Consider the following 18648-nt stretch of genomic DNA (forward strand, 5'->3'; position numbering starts at 1 on the left):
GGGGAGTCCGTGCTTCACGGGGACAGAGTCTCCGTGTGGGGAGATGGGACGTTCTGGAGACGGAGGGTGGGGGTGGTTGCAGGATGGTGTGAGTGGGCTTCATGTGATGGTTACGATGGTGACTCTTACGTGTATTCTACCACAGTTAGAAAGTAAACAAACAAAAATTGCCCCACATGCCTCGTGTTATGGGTGAAGTGAGTTAGATTGGAGGCATGATGATCATACAGGGTTTTCCACGTACATGAACGCCCGGCAGGATGTTCTGACGTCCTGAGGGACCTAGGACTGTGGTGTGAATGTGAGACTCCCAGTGCGAAGAGCGGGGTACCCTGTGCACTGTTGATTTTGCAGTTTTCTCTTGGCTGGTGTCCGACAGGTGTTTGCTCACGACTGGGTTCAGGTTGTGCAGCCTGGGCAGGAAGCACAGGGCTGTGCTGTGTCTTCCCCATTAAGCAAAGCAAGAGCGGGGGATGGATGCCAGTCCTGATACCAATTCTGGAAACTTGGGTCACCTGGTGTATTGGTAAGAATGGTGTCCCCCCCCACTTCATGGCCACTGGGACCTCAGAATGTGACTTTATTTGCAGATATAATCTGGTGACGATGAGGCTGTCCTAGATTATTAGATTAGGATGGACCGAAAATCTTTAGAGAGAGAGAGAGAGCGGGGGAGGGGCAGAGGGAGAGGGACTCTCCAGCAGCTCCTCGCTGAGCGTGAAGCCAGGAGCAGGACTCCATCTCATGACCCTGAGATCATGACCTGAGCCAAAATCAAGAGTCAGACACTTTACCGACAGAGCCCCCCAGCCGCCCCAGAGCATGGAAATCTAACAAGATGGTGTCCTTCTAAAGAGAGAGAAACGTGGACACATACACAGGGAGAAGCCATGTGACAACAGAGGCAGAGTCGAGCGTGTACCTGCAAGGGCCTGGGGCCATCGCTGCCGTCAGAAGCTGGGGCCTTGCCCTGGAGCCCCCAGCGGGAGTGCCCCCTGCCCACATCTGATTTTAGACCTTTGGTCTCTAGAACTGGGAGACAATAAAGTCCCGTTGTTGTCAGCTGTCCCGGTTGTGCTGCTTCGTTAGAGGGCCCAGGAGACCCACGCGCTGGCTAGGGTGACCTTTGTCTCCTTTATAAGTAGTAAGTTTCTGTGGGGAGGTACCTCTTAATTTGGGGTCAGACCTTCAGAATTGAGGGATAATGAATGTAAAGCATGTACCGGAGTCTCAAGTTCATGGCAGGACTTGGTTTTGCTCACCAGGAGCGCGGCCACCGCAGACCTAGCCTAGCTGTGCTCCTGCCCTGCCCCAGGCACCTGCAGAGTCCCCCCCCCCCCCCTCCCCGCATCCCCATACTCTGGAACTTCCCTGGAGAGGAGGATTTAGAGGCTGTGCAAACATCCTGGTTGCCTACAAACTTCCACTGGTTTGTCCTAGCAGAAATTGCCTGGACGGACACTTCCCATTATGATCATGGCATGTTCATTCTAGTGCTTGTCAGGAAAACTCTGGCCCCCATGAGCCCCCTTCTGGTCCGTGGATGAGCCTGTTCTGGACGTGTCACCCACGTGGACTCACACCCCACGTGGCCTTCTGTGTCTGGTTCCCTCCCTGAGCGTCGTGGGCCCGGGGTCCGTCCCCGGGGCCGTGCGTGTGGGCGCCTCGCTCCTGTTTGTGGCCGAGGGACGCTCCAGTGCGTGGTTGACCCACTACATGGGTCTGATCATCTATTGATGAAGACTTGAGTCATTTCCTGCCATTTCCTTAAAAAATAAACCCAGTTATGTTTTTTTTCTTTTTTAGGATTTTATTTATTTGACAGAGAGAGAGACAGTGAGAGAGGGAACACAAGCAGGGGGAGTGGGAGAGGGAGAAGCAGGCTTCCCGCGGAGCAGGGAGCCCCATGCGGGGCTCGATCCCAGGACCCTGGGATCATGACCTGAGCTGAAGGCAGAGGCTTAACGACTGAGCCACCCAGGTGCCCCAACCCAGTTATGTTTATAAATGGAGTCTACTTAAAATAGAATGTTAAGCAAGTAATAGTCTGGGCCATACACGTAAGGAAGTCAACAGGTGTTGGAGGGTCTCGCCTGCTGGGAGTTTGGAGAGCAGGGTGCTCATCAGATCTCTAGCCTGGCCTGCTGCCGGAGCTCAGCTCCGTCCCTTCACCTCTCCGGGCCTCAGTTTCCCCACGTGTAGATCAGCTCCTTCCCTGTAGCATTCTAGGTTGGGCTCTGGGCTGCCTCTACCTCCACGTGTGAAAAGGGGAAGGTGGGATACAGAGCCATTTGGGGTCTCCTCCTGACCTTCTGTATCAGTGTCCTGGGTGCTGTAACAAGTCACTGCACACTGGGCAGCTTAAATCAACGGCGGAGTCTTCTTCCCCTGAGGCTGCAGGTCTGAGACGCAGGTGTTGCATGGCGGGCTCCTGCTGAGGCTCCAAGGGAGGATCCTGTCCAGGCTCCCCCAGGTCCTGGAGGTGCCCGGGGGCCCTCGGCTTGCAGATGGGTCACTCTGAGCTCCGCCTGCATCTTACCGGGACCCCCGTCTTGGATTTAGGGCCCATCCGCAGGCTCTGGGGGTGAGCAGGTGGACAAACCCTTCAAGCGAGGCCAGCATCCAACCCACCACAACTGGTGTCCGGTGGGTTGTGCTTCCCGGGCAGAGGTCATGTTCCCTGGCAGACCCAGGGCTGAATCTGACCTCTGAGCTTCTCCCCCTGCTGTCTATTTAAAAGTAAAAATTCAATTTCTGGTCAATGTTTACAAATTAGGAGGTTTCACACAAAAGCCCTGGATTTCTGGTGTCTTTTTAAAAAAATCCGGTGTCTGGCAGCATTGGGCCCCTCTGGCTATGGAATATGCAGTGTACGTACCCCCCCCCCCCACCTCTGGCCGTGCACTGGTGGGACTCCAGAGCCTGAGGGAGTGGGTTCAAATCCTGCCTCTGCCACCTACAGGCTCGTAACTTTTATTGAGCCTCCTTGGACCTGCGTTTCCTGAGGGTCACAGTTGTCACTTTGGCGTGGGCACAGAGCATCAAGAGAGGTAATTTGTCCTGCGTGCTTATGTGGTCAGTAGGTACTATTGTCTGTGGGTGCAGGAGCCCACTCTGACCATCTGCTAGCCTCCCCTGCCTGGCCCCATCAGCATCTGAGTTTTCAGTCCCTGTTCCCAGCCCTCCGGGGTGGCCCCATTGCATCCCCTCTTGTGTGAGCCCCCATCTCTCCAGTGCAGTTAAGTCGCGCACCCCACCCTTCATCCAAGCAGGGGCTGGGGACACACTGGAGCAGTTAGAGAGGGCTGGACATTAATTGGGGTGAGCCTGGGGGTGGTATGGGAATCAGAACCCTTCACCCTGGGCCTAGAACACCAACACCCACTGCACAGATGCCACACCCAGAGGGATGATACCTGTTGGGCAGCCAGCGTCCCACCAAAGCTGTCCTCTCAGTGAGAAAATCCACTCCTGGGAGCAGGGACCACAGCAAATTCCCTTTGAGGTCCCACATGTCTAACACATGCCTGGCATATAAGCCATGCCCATCCATCTGTCCATCTGTCCATCCATCATCCATTCGTCCACCCATCCACCATCCGTCCACCCATCCATCCCTCTGTCCATCCGTCACCTGTTTATCTGTCCATTCATCATCCATCATCCATTTGCCCATCCATCTGTCCGTCCATCCATGGCCCATCCTTCTGTCCATCTGTCATCTCTCTATTCATCCATCATATATCCACCCATCCTTCATCCATCCATCCATCATCCCTCCATCTATCCATCCATCTACCCATCTATCCATCATCTATCTATCCATCCATCTATCCATCCATCATCCATCCATTACCCATCCATCCAACCATCCATCATCTATCCATCACCCATCTGTCCACCCACCCATCCATCACCCATCCATCCAACCATCCAACCATCCATCTATCCATCCATCATCCATCCAAGAGAAGGTGAGACAGATCTGTTCACTCCCCTACTTAAAAGTCTTCCATGGCTCCCCAGCTTAACCCAGCCCCTCATCACAGCCCTAGGGCATTGCAACCTCCTTGCTTATGTCCTGTCATCTTTCTTTGCTCCTTGATTCTCTGCTCTAGCTACACTGGAGTGAGTCTGTGGCTTCTCCATGCTTGCTCTCACTTCTGGGTCTTGTACTTGTCATTCCCTTTGCCTGGGTCTTTGCTTGGCTTGCTCCTACTCTTCATCTGGTCACTATCTCAGTTAGCAGTCACCATGTAACAAATCATCCCACAATCTAGTGCAGGACAACAAACATTTATTATTTCTTGTGGTTCTGTGGGTCAGCTGGGGCTGAATGGTCTCTTCATTCACATGGCGATTGGCCAGTGTCAGCTGGGATGATGGGGATGGGCCACATGTCTGTCCTAATGGAGCAGGCTGGCCTGGCAGGATTGCAGGGACCTGAGACCAGTGGGGGGACAAGCTCCAGGCACAAGTGCCCTTTAAACCTTGACTGTGTCATCTTGGCTGACATCCCATTGGCCCAAAGTCCCGTGGCCAATCCAAGGGCTTGGATGGGGGGAGGAATGACTTGCGGACATGTTTACAGTCTGTCAACAGCATACGGTTTCTCTCCCAGAAGCACCCACTGTAACCTGCTAGAATTATTCATCTATGCTCGTGCAAACACACACACACACACACTGTATTTACATGCATGTGTGCACGTGTTCCTCCTTGACCCCTTGTCCACATGAATGGTGACTCACCAAGACCTCTGTTCTACACCTTGTTTTTGCTACTTAATGATAGACCTTGGAGATAATCTCATATAAATACATTAAAAAATTCTTGTCTTTTTTACTAATGCATACTCTTCCATTCCAAGAACCATGATTTGCTTATATTTAGCAAGAAGACAGGGCACCCAGTTAAATGAAAAGTTCCAATGAACACCAATAATTTTTGGTATAAGTATGCCCCATGCACTATTTGGGACATACTTATACTAAGAAAATATTCATGGGGCGCCTGGGTGGCTCAGTCTTTGAGTGTCTGCCTTCAGCTCAGGTCATGATCCCGGGGTCCTGGGATCGAGCCCCGCGTCGGGCTCCCTGCTCAGCGGGAAGCCTGCTTCTCCCTCTCCCACTCCCCCTGCTTGTGTTTCCTCTCTCGCTGTGTCTCTCTCTGTCAAATAAATAAATAAAATCTTAAAAAATAAAAGAAAATAGTCATTGTTTAATGGCAATTCCAGTTGAACTGGGGTCATATATTGAATCTCACAAAACTGGATGTGTTGTGTTTCAGGGTGTCTCTAATTTCTTGCTAATTTGTTCAGTGCTACGGGTCCCCACAGGAAGGGAGGGTGTGTGCAAAAGGTGTACCTGAGGGGCAGGACTCAGAGAGGAGGGCCAGGTATAGGGGACCAGCCCCTGGGGCTAGCACGAGGGGGAGCTTGGGGGAAAAGGGAGTGGGTGGGCACTGACGCACTGGGGCTGCTTGGGGGCAGCAAACACCTGCCCACCTGTTCCCCTTCTAGTGCTGCAGGCTCAGAGCCCTGTGGAGAGGGCGGGACATGGGCCACCCCACATGGTGACTTTGCACACACCGGCAGCCCCGGGGCTGATGTGTCTGTGGGGTAAAGTCCTAAAAATGCAGTTTCAAGGTCAAAGTGTGTGTTCGTCTAGGTTTTTTAAAAATTGAGGTAACATTTACAATAGTTAACCGTTAACCATTTTATTTATTTTCTATTCTATTCTATTGTATTCTATTGTATTCTATATTTTATCTATTTTATTTTATCTTATCTTATTTTATTTTATTCTATTTTGTAAGTAAGGTCTAGGCCCAGCACGGGGCTTGAGCTCACAACCCCGAGATCAAGAGTGGCATGTTCCACTGGCTGAGCTGGCCAGGCGCCCCAACCATCACCCATTTTGAAGTCTACACACAATTTAATGGTATTTAGTACATTCACAAGGTCGTGCAACCGTCACCACTCTCTAGTTCCAGAACATTCCCTCGTCCCAGAAAAACCCGTCCCGTTAGCCGCCCTCCCCGCTCCTCCCCCAGTTGCTGGCACCCGCCAACCACCTTTCGGTCTCTGTGGACTTGCCCGTTCTGGACGTGGCACACGCATACTGCGCATGTGCATAGGAGTGGGGCCGCTGCGTGCTTTCGGTGCAGACACCCCCCAGCACCCAGACACCAGCTGGAGCGAGGCTCCTGGCCCGGGGCTGGCCCCTGCTCCCCCTCCCTTGGCAGAGGCTGGGAGCTCTGCAGGCTGTTTCTGCCTCTGCTGTCCCTCAGCATCGTCTCTTGGAGGCTCTGAAGCCTCTTTCTGCGGCGAAGGCGGCCCAGGCAGGAGTTAGCACACGTTTCCTGGAAAGGGTCAGGTAGTCAGTGCGTTGGGTTTCATGGGCCAGATGGTTTCCTCCCCATCTGCCTGCAGGCCCTGTGCTGGGCTTTGGGGCTGCAGTAGTGAGCAACAGCATCCCCATCCTGGTCACCATCCTGGTCCTCCTGGGCTCCTGCTCTAGTGGAACAGAAAGCGAGAACAAACAGCAGATGGTTAGACCAACAGCATGACTGAGCCTGGAGGGATCAACCAGGAAATAACTTGCTTAGTGTCAGGGAAGGCGGCTCTGAGGAGGTGATGCTGAGCCTGAAGATAAGGAAGGAACCAGTCTGCACGTCGATGGGAAAGGGAGCAGCAAGGAGACAGCAGGTGCAAAGGCCCCGAGGCAGCAAGGCTGGACATGGTCGAGCACAGGGGACAGGGCTCCAGCCCAGTGGGGGCAAGAGATGCGAGTGAAGCACTTGCTGGAGGAAGGGCTTGGGTTCACCTGTCCCCCGACCCAGGCTCTCCTGGGCTGGGGCTTGGGGCCTGCCTGCTAACCGCTCGTTCTCTCTTCCCTTAGTACATGGGCTGCATTGAAGTCCTCCGCTCCATGCGCTCTCTGGATTTTAACACCCGCACCCAGGTGACCAGGTGAGGCTTTGAGACCGGCTGCTGTGGGGCTGGGGGTTCGGAGCAGCTGGGGGAGGGCTGATGGGAGGTTTCGGAGAGGCGGCTCAGACAGTTTGCCCCAGGAACCCAGGATGGCAGGCGCAGTGACATTCCCTCCTGCCGCACAGCTTGGGGAACAGTGTGGCGTGGACTTAGGAGGGCCTTGGGGTGGGGCACATGGTGTCTGAGTCCCAGCTCTGTCCCGCCCTCCAGGTGCCCTTGCTCCTCAGACTCTGGATTCTCTCTGTCAGGTAGAGATGACACCTGGTCCCTCCCAGTGTGTGGGTCCCACAGGGGTGCTGGGAGATGCCCCAGCAGGTCGTGGGACCTGCGGGTGCTGGCTGGTTCCCGGTTAGGACTCAGGTCAGGGCTGGAAGGGGCTGGGAGCCTGTCCAGGGCGGGGATAGCATTTCTGTTGTCCGTGCTTTTTTTGGTGCAGAGAAAGCACATTGATCTCATGATGCTCTGAGCTGCCAGGAGCAGAGTCATGAAGAGTCATGGCTACAACCAGGGCTGAGACAGAAAGGATTGACATCTTTTTGCATGTGAAAACTGAATTAGTCCTTTCACCGTAGACACAGAAACACTCTACTGAGATGTAATTCACACATCAAACAATTCACCCACTTAAAGTGCACAATTCGATGTGTTTTGGTTTCCTCACAGAGCTGTGCAACCACTCCCTCCCTAATTCCAGAATGTTCCATCAGCCCAAAAGGAAACCCTGTCCCCATCTGTCACCCCCTATTCTCCCCAGCCCCCGGCCCCCACGAGCCCCCTTCCTGTCTGTGGATGAGCCTGTTCTGGACGTGTTCCCCACGTGGACTCACACCCCGTGTGGCCTTCCGTGTCTGGCGCCCTCCCTGAGCGTCGTGGGCTCGGGGTCCGTCCCCGGGGCCGTGCGTGTGGGCGCCTGGCTCCTGTCCGCGGCCGAGGGTCGCTCCCACGCGTGGGGGACCGTGTGTGTATCTGTTCACCGGTCAGTGGACCCTTGGGTGGCTTCCACCTGTTGGTGATTATCATGATGTGTGCTGCTATGAACAGGTCTTGTGTGGGTGTGTGTTTTCATTTCTCCTGTGCATGTTACCCGGATGTGGGAAGGGGATGCTGGGCTGTGCGGTGACCCCATGTCTTACTGTTTGAAGGGCTACTGGACCGTTTCCAGGTGGCAGCACCGTTTTACCTTCCTGCTGGTTGGATGTGAGGGTCTAGTTTCTTCTCGTGGCACCAGCATTTTTGGGGGTCTGGTGTGGTCTGACCTTTAGGGTCCTGTGAAGTTCTGGTCCCCCCCCGGGGGATTAGCAGTTTCACAATGGTCTGTTCCTTACTGTCTGGGGGAGCCCAGAGCAAAGATCACTCTCTCATGCCACAGATGGGGATCTTGACTGGCCTGTGGCCACATGGAACTTGGGGTCTGGGCTCAGGAGCTATGCTGGTCCCCCTGGATCCGACCCCTATGGTTTTGAGTTGGGCTGTGGCCCAGGGATGCGTTGGTCACTGAGAAGGAGGTGCCAGAGGGCGAGAGCCAAGCGCGGTGTGTGTGGGGATGTCTGCAGGTACAAATGGGGTGGGGGCTGGTAGCCCCTGGTCCATGGCTCTGTTCCTTCCGCCTCTTTCCAGGCGCCCTAGCTTCTGTCCCTCCTGTGAGCCCCACACTCTCTGAGCTCTTGCCTCCTCCCCACACCCCCCTTCCCACCTCCAAGCTCACTAAGCCCCTCCTCCCTCCCCCCACACAGGGAAGCCATCAACCGGCTTCATGAGGCGGTGCCTGGTGTCCGGGGCTCCTGGAAGAAGAAGGTGGGTGAGGGGCTTGTGGTCCCTGAGTGGTGCTGGTGGGTGTGGCTGGAGCAGTGGGGGTACCGTGGCCGTCCTTGGACCCTGCCCCAGCCAGAGCCCTTCTGCAGCCCCACCTTCCCCCGTGCCCAGGCTCCCCAGCCTGCAGGCCCGGCACTGCCCTCTGCCCCGTCCCCAGGCCCCCAACAAAGCGCTGGCCTCCATCCTGGGCAAGAGCAACCTGCGCTTTGCGGGCATGAGTATCGCTGTGAGCATCTCCACCGATGGCCTCAACCTCTCTGTGCCTGCCACACGCCAGGTGAGTGCCACCGCCTGCATCCCCAGCCCTGCGCAGGGCAGGTCCGGGCACTTGTGGGTGGAGCTGGAGGGATGGTGGGTGCAGGGCTGTGTGTGGACACATTTACCTGGAGATGTGCTGAGACCCCCCCCCCGCCACCAAGCCAGGAGCTGAGCTGCCCTCGTGGCAGCCACAGTCCGCATGAGGCGCTGGGGCCAGGGATGCGGCCAAGCCCCCACCATGCCCACGACGCCCCTGCAGAGAGTGACCCAGACCCAGTGTCAGCAGTGCCCGGGGGAGGGCCCTGGCTTGGAATCTTCTGGTGGAAACAAACCAGCTAAGTAAGGGAATAATTACAAATTCCAAAAAGGACCGTGGGGCCAGGCAAGGGATGTTGTAGGCGTACAGCAGGCACTGTGACCTAGCAGGGGCGTCACGGAGGGCTTCCTGGAGGTGGTGACACTAGGGAGGAGGTAAGCAGAGGACAGCCCAGGCAGAGGTCCCCCTGTGGGGGGACAGAGCCGACAAGTCACAGCTCTAGGATTTGTCCAGAGAGCATTGTGACCCCGGGAAGTGCCGTGACCTGTGGCTGTGGGGGCACAAGGAGGGAGGGAGCCCAAGCCAGCGCATCTGTGGAGAGCCTGGGGAGGAGGGGAGGAACGTGAGCACTCCGGACAGCAGTGGGTGGTGGCCAACGAGCACACAGATGAACATGGAAACGAGTGTGCGAATGTGCACACAAGACAGCCTGCAAATACGGGGACGCGTGCACAAGTGAGCGTGTGGGTGAGCGTGCGAGTGAGCGTGCGAGTGAGCGCACGGTGCCGGTGCGGGGCCTGGAGCCTCAGGGGGTCCCGCCTGTGTCTCTCCCTGCCTGCAGGGCTGCACCGGTGTGCAGATGAGCGCGCCGCACCTGGGTGTCTGTGTGAGGGGGTGTGGGTCAGGGTGCGAAGAGGTCTGAGCGTGTCAGAGTGTGTGGCTCTGGTCCGTGTGTGAGCAGCTGCGTGTGTCTGTACATCTGAAATCTGGGGGCGTTCATGTGCTCGTGTGAGGGTGGGGTGGCCTCTGCATCCTGCCCTGGGGGCGCCCCACCCAGCTGCGTTCCTGGTCCCCTCCCCGTGGCCCTGGCCTCGTGACCAGCCCCAGCCGTGTGTGGGAGGCGTCCCCCGTGACCGCTCCCGCGACCATGTGTGTCTCTCTCTGGCCAGATCATTGCCAACCACCACATGCAGTCCATCTCCTTCGCATCAGGCGGCGACACGGTAAGGCCAGCGGCTGGCGGGTGGACTCCTGGTCCCCTCTGTCCCCTGCGGAAGCCCCTGCCCCCACACTGCTACCGATGGAGGCTGGCATCCCGGCCAGGCTGGCCCGGGCGGGTCCAGCTGACCTCTTGCCCACGCCCCGTCCTCTCCCTCCCCAGGACATGATGGATTATGTGGCCTATGTAGCCAAGGATCCCATCAACCAGAGAGGTGAGGTCCCGGCGGGGTGGGCGGGGGCCCTGTGGCTGGTGGGCCAGCCAGCCCAGGCCATGCTCATGCTGTGTGACGAACAACCCTCTGCAGCCTGCCACATCCTGGAGTGCTGTGAGGGCCTCGCCCAGAGCATCATCAGCACCGTGGGCCAAGCCTTCGAGCTGCGCTTCAAACAGTACCTGCACAGCCCGCCCCGGGTGGTCGTGCCCCCAGAAAGGTACCAGGCCCACCTCGTCCCCGTCTTCCTGGAGATAGCGTGTCACCTGACCGAGGCCAGATGCACAGTCCCCACGCTCACCTCCTCCGTGCTGGGTGCAGGTCTCCGCTTTGTCCCGTCTTTCCTCTGTGCACCCTGTGGGCTTGCGGCTCAGCCGCCAGGTCCCCATTCCCTCATCTGTAAGCCCGGGATGAACACATCCTGCTCTGCCCTGGCCAAGGCGAGGAATCGGGGAGCCAGTCCACAGCTGCTGTCATCCCCAGGCTGGGCGGGGGTGGCCCACACTTCTGCAAAGGGCCGGTCGGTGTTTTCGGCTTTGCGGCCAGACCACCTGTCTCAGCCGTTGTGGCAAAAGCAGCCGTGCGGGGATGCTTAAAAGGATCAGTGGGCCCCGGGCCAGGAAATCTGTATTTATAGACACTAAGTTTTGAATTTCATGTGACTTTCACGTGTCACCAAATATTGTTCTTTGGATGCTCTCTGAATCATTTAAAAGTTCTGTGGCTTAAAAGAGAAGAAACCATTCTTAGCTCCTGGGCTGCACGCATACGGGCAGCCGGCCAGATTTGCGGAGCCCTGCTCTCAGCTACTTAATACACGAGGTAGAAATTTGCTAGACTAAATAATGAGTAAATGAATGTGTTAGAAATTCAAATGTGTGCATGATAAGGAAGAGGCAGAGTATGCAGGGGCAGACAGAGCCGCATGAGTCTTCACCGCACCGCCCCTCACCTGCGTGTCTGGGCCTCCTTCCCCACAGGTTCACGCTCCGTCACACATGCACACCCGTGTTTGCCTCCCGTGGCGGGGCATCTGCAGCCGCCTCTGCCTCGCAGGGGCTGTGGGGGGGGCCCTCTGGTGCCGGCAGCTTCCCCTGTTTTGCTCTCAGGACCCACAGGTGCCATTGCAGGGCCAGAGGGCAAGGACGTTGCAACGCGGAGGGTACTTCCACCCTGGCCCCGAGGCTCTGGGTGCAAGCTGGGGGTAGTGTTCTCTCTCGGGGTCTCCCCCCGCCCCCCCCCGCCCCCTCCGATGGGCGGAAGGGAGCCAGGACCTGCTGTAGTTTAGCAGAAGTGCTGGGAAGTGCGCGAGATCCTGTTTTGTAGAGGAGGAAAGAGCACCCAGCTCCCCCTACCCTCAGCCTGAGAGGAGGCAGGGTCAGAGTCCCCGAGGCCTGGCTCGTCCCACCCACTGGGCCAAGCTCAAGCCACAAGGCCTTGGCACCCTCTTGGGTGTCCCCCATTCTCTCTGCCCCCGAGTCCTGGGGCTCCTGCCTGTGCTCCCGCTTGCTGTCTGTCCCCAGGCTGACCAGGCCAGAGGAGTCGGCCTGGGGGGACGAGGAGGAAACGGAACACGATTACTACAACAGCGTCCCAGGGAAGGAGCCGCCCCTGGGTGGGCTGGTGGACTCCAGGCTCACCCTAACTCAGCCCTGTGCCCTCGGGGCCCTCGGAGCCCTCGGCCAGGTCAGCCTCTGTGGACCTCGTGGGTGGGGGCGGGGGGGCAGGGTTGTCCTCAGGCACTGACTCCTTGGGCCTTACCCTAGAGTTTCCTTCGGCTTCTCCTTGATCCCAGTGGAGGGCCCTGTGCTTCCTTTCCCCCTTCCTCCCTCCTTCCCCAGATGCACAGAAGGTCTGGCCCTCCTCCAGACTCAGACACTAAGTAGATCCTGTATCAGCAGTTTCATCAGGGCCATGAAATGGGAGTCCAGGGGCAGTAATGGGAATATATGATGGGGAGACTCACTCTGTGGTCAGGAGGACTTTCATGAAAAAGCAGTGTTTGGGCCAGGCCCTGACGGGTGAATAGGAGTTGCCTGGGAGAGCGGCACAGGGAGGGGCATCCAGGTGGAGGGAACAGCATGTGGCAGGTGGCAGGAAGGTGCAGACCCCTTCTGGAACCGAGAGGGCAGCTGAGGCTGCAGCAGAGGTGGGTGGAGGGATGGGGAGGGCAGTTTCAGAGCCAGGGGCTGGGGGAAGGGTTTAGAGGGTTTAGAGCTTCCCTTTGCCTCTGACTTAGGTCTCCAACCATGCAGGAGGGTGGGGCGCTGGGGGAGCCTGGGTGCTGGGCTGGGAAGGGGGACTTGCACATGGCCGGAGGACCCGTCACTCTCTTTTTCAGGGGGTATCTCCTGCTCAAAGGGACACGCACAGCCTGCCGTGGGACCTGGGCCCCTCAGGTACTGGTAGGTGCCCCAGCCCCTCCCCACACTGTCTCTCTCTTTTCACTTTCACCTCTGAGACCATGCTCACTCCCCATCCTCTTAGGAGGTTTGACAACATCAGTTTCTTTTTATTCTGCACAGACTAGTTTCATTGCATTTTGGGGAGAGATACTGCATTTACATGGTTCAAATGCCAGAGCATAAAAAAGCATTCAGTGAGAAGTTGCTGGGCCCCCTGCCCACCTCCCCAGTCAGGCCACCAACTGTTAGTAGTTACTAGTTTCCATTATGTTCCCAGAATTCTCCACGTATATTCAAGCCCATTCAAGTGCGTGTATCGTTTTCCGCAGTCCTACAGATGGTGGCATGCTGTGAACAGGTCCACCTCGCTTTCTCCACGTAGCCATCTGTCCTGGAGTTCTTTCCACGTCCATCCACGCAGATGCCCTCACCCTTGTCCCCACAGTGGACTCCTCCACCCTGTGGAGGGTCTTTTCTATTTTGCCTCTACTTGACTCACAGGCGTGTGGGTAGACCTCCAGGTGTTTGCTGTGATATCAGCATGAGGCGGGTTCAGGGGTCTCAGTAGAGTCTGTCCCCAGGGGAGTGACTGCTTGTTCTATTTTGATGAAATCACGCAGTTGCCCTCCCATCAAGGTACCATGGGTTTTTGTTTTAACAAAATGATTGCGTTTTTAGCCCGTGAGCATCTTATCCCGTTACACGTAATTAGAAGTGACCTGCACCCCGCTCCCTGTCCGGGAGCTCACCCACCCTGGCACATTTGTGTCTCCTTTCAGACGTGGGGAGAAGCGAAAAGATGATGGCCCCCGAGGCATGCTGGTCCTTGCTCACCGTGAGGTCCTTCTGAAGGGCTGCAAGCTCTCCCCCAGGCCCCGCAGTTTGCTCATTCCTGCAGCCCCTCTTGCCAGGCACGGAGGGTCTTTCAGCCCTGTGTCTGCCCTGCGGAGGCCGAGCTGGGGGACGGCCAGGAGCAGAGCCTGTTAGTCGAGCTACCAGAGGCTTCGAGGCTGTCCGCCCACCAGCCCCACTGCAGCTGCCTGTTCCCCCACAGCCTCCCTAACATCTGTGCTGGGTTTGGGTTTTTTTTTTTTTAGATCTTCCCAAATAATCTGGGCATTTTCGTGACTCCCAGCATGGTGCTTAAAGACCACTTTTGTCGTTGGGCACCCAGCGGGTGCCCAGCTAAGATCTGGCCCTGGTACCTGGGCTGACTGCCCCCTGTCACCCCGGACTCCCAGGGCTCCCCAGTATCTCCCAGCCCTGATCCTCTGCACCAGCTGCTGGTGCTTCTTGTTATGCCTTTCCCTGTTCTCTAGCCAAGAAATCCTACCAGTATGTTCATGCCCCAGCTCCGATGTCCAGGAATTCTCTCTCAGTCTGGATTCCTACAACCTGGGCTTCTTCCTTCTTACCTGGCCCTGGCTATGAGAGGCTGGGAGAATTGGTGCCTCTGTCCAGGCAGACCAGGAAGCCTGGGCTCAGACCCCTCTGCCTGCAGCAGCCACCCAGGGCTGGCACATTGTCAGCACTCATATTGAATCATAATATTCTTTTTATAAAGATTTTATTTATTTATTTATTTGAGAGAGGGAACACTGAGCAGGGAGCCCGATGCGGGGCTCGATCCCAGGACCCCGGGATCATGACCTGAGCTGAAGGCAGACGTCTGCTCACCGACAGAGCCGCCAGGTGCCCCAAAACTAATTTTTTAAAAAAGGTTTTATTTATTTATTTGACAGAGAGAGACACAGCGAGAGAGGGAACACAAGCAGGGGGAGTGGGAGAGGGAGAAGCAGGCTCTCCGCGGAGCAGGGAGCCCGATGCGGGGCTCAATCCCAGGACGCTGGGATCGTGACCTGAGCTGAAGGCAGGCACCTAACGACTGAGCCACCCAGGCACCCCTCAGTGTAGTTTTAATTGCATTTCCTGAAAGATTCATGATTTTGAGCATTTTTTTTTTAAAGATTTTATTTATTTGACAGAGACAGCAAGAAAGGGAACACAAGCAGGGAGAGTGGGAGAGGGAGAAGCAGGCTTCCTGCGGAGCAGGGAGTCCGATGCGGGGCTCGATCCCAAGACCCTGGGATCATGACCTGAGCCGAAGGCAGACGCTTAACGACTGAGCCACCCAGGCATCCCTGAATTGTAACTTTTGCCATATACTGTTCTAAGGTTTTAATCCTCAGCCCTGCTTGTAAAGGAGCTACTCCTATCTCCCCACTTTGCCGAGGAAGAGACTGGGGCACAGAGAGGTTAGCAGACTTGCTCGTGTCCACAGAGGGCAGGTGGAACTGGTATGTGAGTTCACATGTCCACAAGGGTAAAGATGTAGCTGGCATAACATGGATGTAATAGGGGCGCCTGGGTGGCTCAGTCGTTAAGCGTCTGCCTTCGGCTCAGGTCGTGATCCCGGGGTCCTGGGATCGAGCCCCGCATCGGGCTCCCTGCTCCGCGGAGAGCCTGCTTCTCCCTCTCCCACTCCCCCTGCTTGTGTTCCCTCTCTCGCTGTGTCTCTCTCTGTCAAATAAATAAATAAAATCTTTAAAAAAAAACAAAAAAACAAACAAAAAAACATGGATGTAATAAACTGTAGGGTCCTCGGGCTGGATATGGCCATGCAGTGTATTGAAATCATTATTTCTCTGCCAAGGATTAAAAACAGTGATGTTTAGAAATGAATAGACAGTTCTGAGAAAAATACACACGAATGCCTTCTGAATCTGGGAAGAGAAGCTCAGCCTTGCTCAAAATACGAGAAATGGAAATTAATATCCCCTAGATGCCATTTCTCGCCTCTCAGCCCAGCAAACCCCTGGCACCTGGTAGGACACCTTGGGCGAGGCCAGAGGACTGGTCAGGATCCAGCAGAATCCGAGTGGACCCAAGTGAAAAATTCCTCTGAGGGTAACTTCTGCTGTCTGTGTGAGTTTTGAACCATGGCGATGCTGCACATGCAATTAAGAAGGAAAGAAAGGAAATCCTAAAATAGAACAGGAACAGAATCAAGTGACCCATGTGTCATGTGGATAGGATAACATAATTACAGGGAGACCAGTTTCATCGTGATTCTTTTTTGGATGTAGGCATTTAACATAAGTGTGGGGCTTTCTGCCACCGTCCTGCCTGGTGGCAGTGGCCCCTCCCCGGGTGGTGGCCTTCTAGTGCCCCACAGCCCCTGGATGAACATTTACGGGGCCTGTCGCTCCAGACGGCCTACCGCTTCCTGGAGGGCGGCAGGTGTGGGTGGGGCTCCCGGTGGGGTTCCTCCTGCTCCCCTCTCCTGGGCTCCCCCAGCTGACCCCTCCACTCCTCCTGCGCTCCCCAGGCCCACCAGGGGACGGCTACGTGCAGGCCGACGCCAGGGGCCCCAGAGACTACGAGGACCACCTGTATGTCAACACACAGGGTCTGGATGCCCCAGAGGCCCTGCAGCCAGAGGACAGTCCCAAGAAGGATCTGTTTGACATGCGTATGTGGGGGCAGGCCCCCTAGCAACCCATGGTCTGATGGGGGTGGCCCGGCCTTCTTCCCCTTGGGACTTTGCAAGTTGGTGAGGGTGGGGTGGGGGGACTCTCTCATCTGATAGGGGAAGCTCTGGGGGCCCCTCTCCCTGGGACTCTTCAGTTTCTTGGGGGTAACCCAGTTTCCTCTCTATAGGGGTCCCTAGTCTGAGGGGAGGCCTTGAACGAGTGGCTGGTATGAGGGGGGAGGCTCAGGCCCCTCTTCTCTATGAGACTCCTCAGTCTCTTGGGGGAGGCTTAGCTCCTTCCCTCTGGGTCTCCCCAGTCTGATGAGGGAATTTTATCTCCCTCCTCCGTAGTTTGAGGAAGTGGGCCCAAACCCCTTGCACTGGGAATCCTGGCCTGATGGGGGAGGCACCCTTAGGGGGACTGCTCCTTTGGGGGGACCCCAGTCTAATGAGGCAGGCCTAACCACATGTTGATAGAGTGAACCACTGATGGGGGAGCCCTGTCCTTCCTTCCCTCTGGGACACCCTGGCCTGAGGGAGGACTCGGTCTAATGGAGGAGGCTTGTGTCCAAACACCCTCCTTACAACACCAACACCACCCTCTTCCACCAGCACCACGGGGCTCTTGGCTCCATGCTGGCCCAGGCAGGGTCATTTCCCTTCCTCAGGACACCTCTCTAGTGGGAGATCCCCAAGAACCAACCAAGTCAGCTGGAAATTTCTTCCTTCACAAAGTCTGCCAAGTCCCTCCCCCACCATCTGATACGACACAAGCTAACGTCCATTGAGCACTCACTGTGCCCCAGTCAGTGGGCTAAAAGCGTGGCCCCTGCTGGCTCCTCACAACAGTCCTCAGATGGGAAAGGAGGTGCCCCAGTGTGTGAGCTTCTGAGGCCAGCTGTCCCCTTGGGGTGACCAGATGGCCCAGCAACCCCAGCAAGCCTTCCATTGAAAATTCTGGGTCTGCGTCTGATTTGGCCAGCCTGGGTCAGTGGGGGGAGGGTGAGATGAAGATGTTGACTGGCCAGGCCTGGTCACGGGTCCTGCTAGCTGGAGGCTGGGTCAGCTACACCTGGACCACTGACGGAGTCAGGCAGGAGGGATTCCCGAGGAACAGAAAGGGGAAGGCGCGTGGGGGCACAGAACCTAGCTGTGCAGGGTTGGGGTCAGGGCTGGGGTTCTGATCTGTGCTGCCCCACGTCCAATTTTGCAAGGAGGGCACAGGCTCAGAGAGGGCGAGCAGCCTGTCCATTGTCGCACTGGTGCTCTGCAGACCGCTAGGAGCTTGTCTAGGAGAGTGTGCAGGAGAAAGGCATGCGGGCAATCGAGATGCGGCGCTGTATGAGGGGCTGGCCGGTGTGATCGGACAGTCAATGAGCCAGGAGGCATATGCATTGGGAAGGAAGCCAAAGTGACAAGACGAGGAAAAGAAGGATGTGTACACATTGGGGAGAAAGAAGCACTTTATTTGCATATCCGTTATGGGCATATACATAAAAATCCAAGAGAATACCCCGCCTAGCTCCTAGAACCCAACAGACGGTGAAGGCAGCGCGCAGCACACAGAACACATGAACACACCCACTCCGCACACACACAGTGCACACTCAGCACGCAGCCAGCGACGTACGGTGGGCTCGGTGCAAGGTCTGATGCACCCTAGGCGCTCAGCTCCCCGGGGTGGGGCGACCGCCTGGAGCTCTCCCTTCCCGGCCCAGACCCCTCCCTTTCCAGCAGGGGGCAGCTGTCCGCCCCTGCCTCCTGCACTTCGTCCTCGCCTGCAGGACCCTTCGAGGATGCTCTCAAGCTGCACGAGTGCTCTGTGGGGACGGGCACGGCGGCAGCGCCCCTTCCCTTGGAGGACCAGTGGCCCAGCCCCCCGACCCGCCGGGCCCCCATAGCCCCCACGGAGGAGCAGCTGCGGCAGGAGCCCTGGTACCACGGCCAGATGAGCCGAAGGGCGGCGGAGAAGCTGCTTCGAGCCGACGGGGACTTCCTGGTGCGCGACAGCGTCACCAACCCTGGGCAGTACGTCCTCACGGGCATGCACGCGGGGCAGCCCAAGCACCTGCTGCTCGTGGACCCCGAGGGCGTGGTAAGGTGGGGCACAGGGGCTGGAGGCGGGGCCGGGGTTGGGCGGGGCGGGGGCGGGTCCGCGGGCTGGAGGCGGGGGCGGAGTGGGGAGGGTCGACCTGCTGGAGGCGGGGCCGGAGTAGGGCGGGGGCTGAGTGGGGAGG

The 18648-nt window shown here is 57.0% G+C and overlaps 1 protein-coding gene across 2 annotated transcripts in view; it reads left to right on the forward strand.

Moving 5' to 3' along the window:
* SHC2 (SHC adaptor protein 2) overlaps nt 1-18648 on the forward strand; it is a 29696-nt gene that overhangs the window by 6161 nt on the left and 4887 nt on the right. Inside the window, exons 2-11 of one of the 2 annotated variants that reach the window (XM_034996629.1) lie at nt 6903-6973; nt 8728-8788; nt 8964-9083; nt 10271-10324; nt 10483-10534; nt 10628-10754; nt 12058-12220; nt 12876-12939; nt 16268-16411; nt 18196-18506. In XM_034996629.1, coding sequence (XP_034852520.1) covers nt 6903-6973; nt 8728-8788; nt 8964-9083; nt 10271-10324; nt 10483-10534; nt 10628-10754; nt 12058-12220; nt 12876-12939; nt 16268-16411; nt 18196-18506 — 1167 coding nt within the window. The remainder of the gene's footprint in view (nt 1-6902; nt 6974-8727; nt 8789-8963; nt 9084-10270; nt 10325-10482; nt 10535-10627; nt 10755-12057; nt 12221-12875; nt 12940-16267; nt 16412-18195; nt 18507-18648) is intronic. The other variant, XM_034996631.1, reaches the window with a different exon arrangement.

The sequence above is a fragment of the Mirounga leonina genome, unplaced genomic scaffold, assembly GCF_011800145.1.
Source record: "Mirounga leonina isolate KUSES-001 unplaced genomic scaffold, KU_Mleo_1.0 Mir_94, whole genome shotgun sequence".
Taxonomy (NCBI): Eukaryota; Metazoa; Chordata; class Mammalia; order Carnivora; family Phocidae; genus Mirounga; species Mirounga leonina.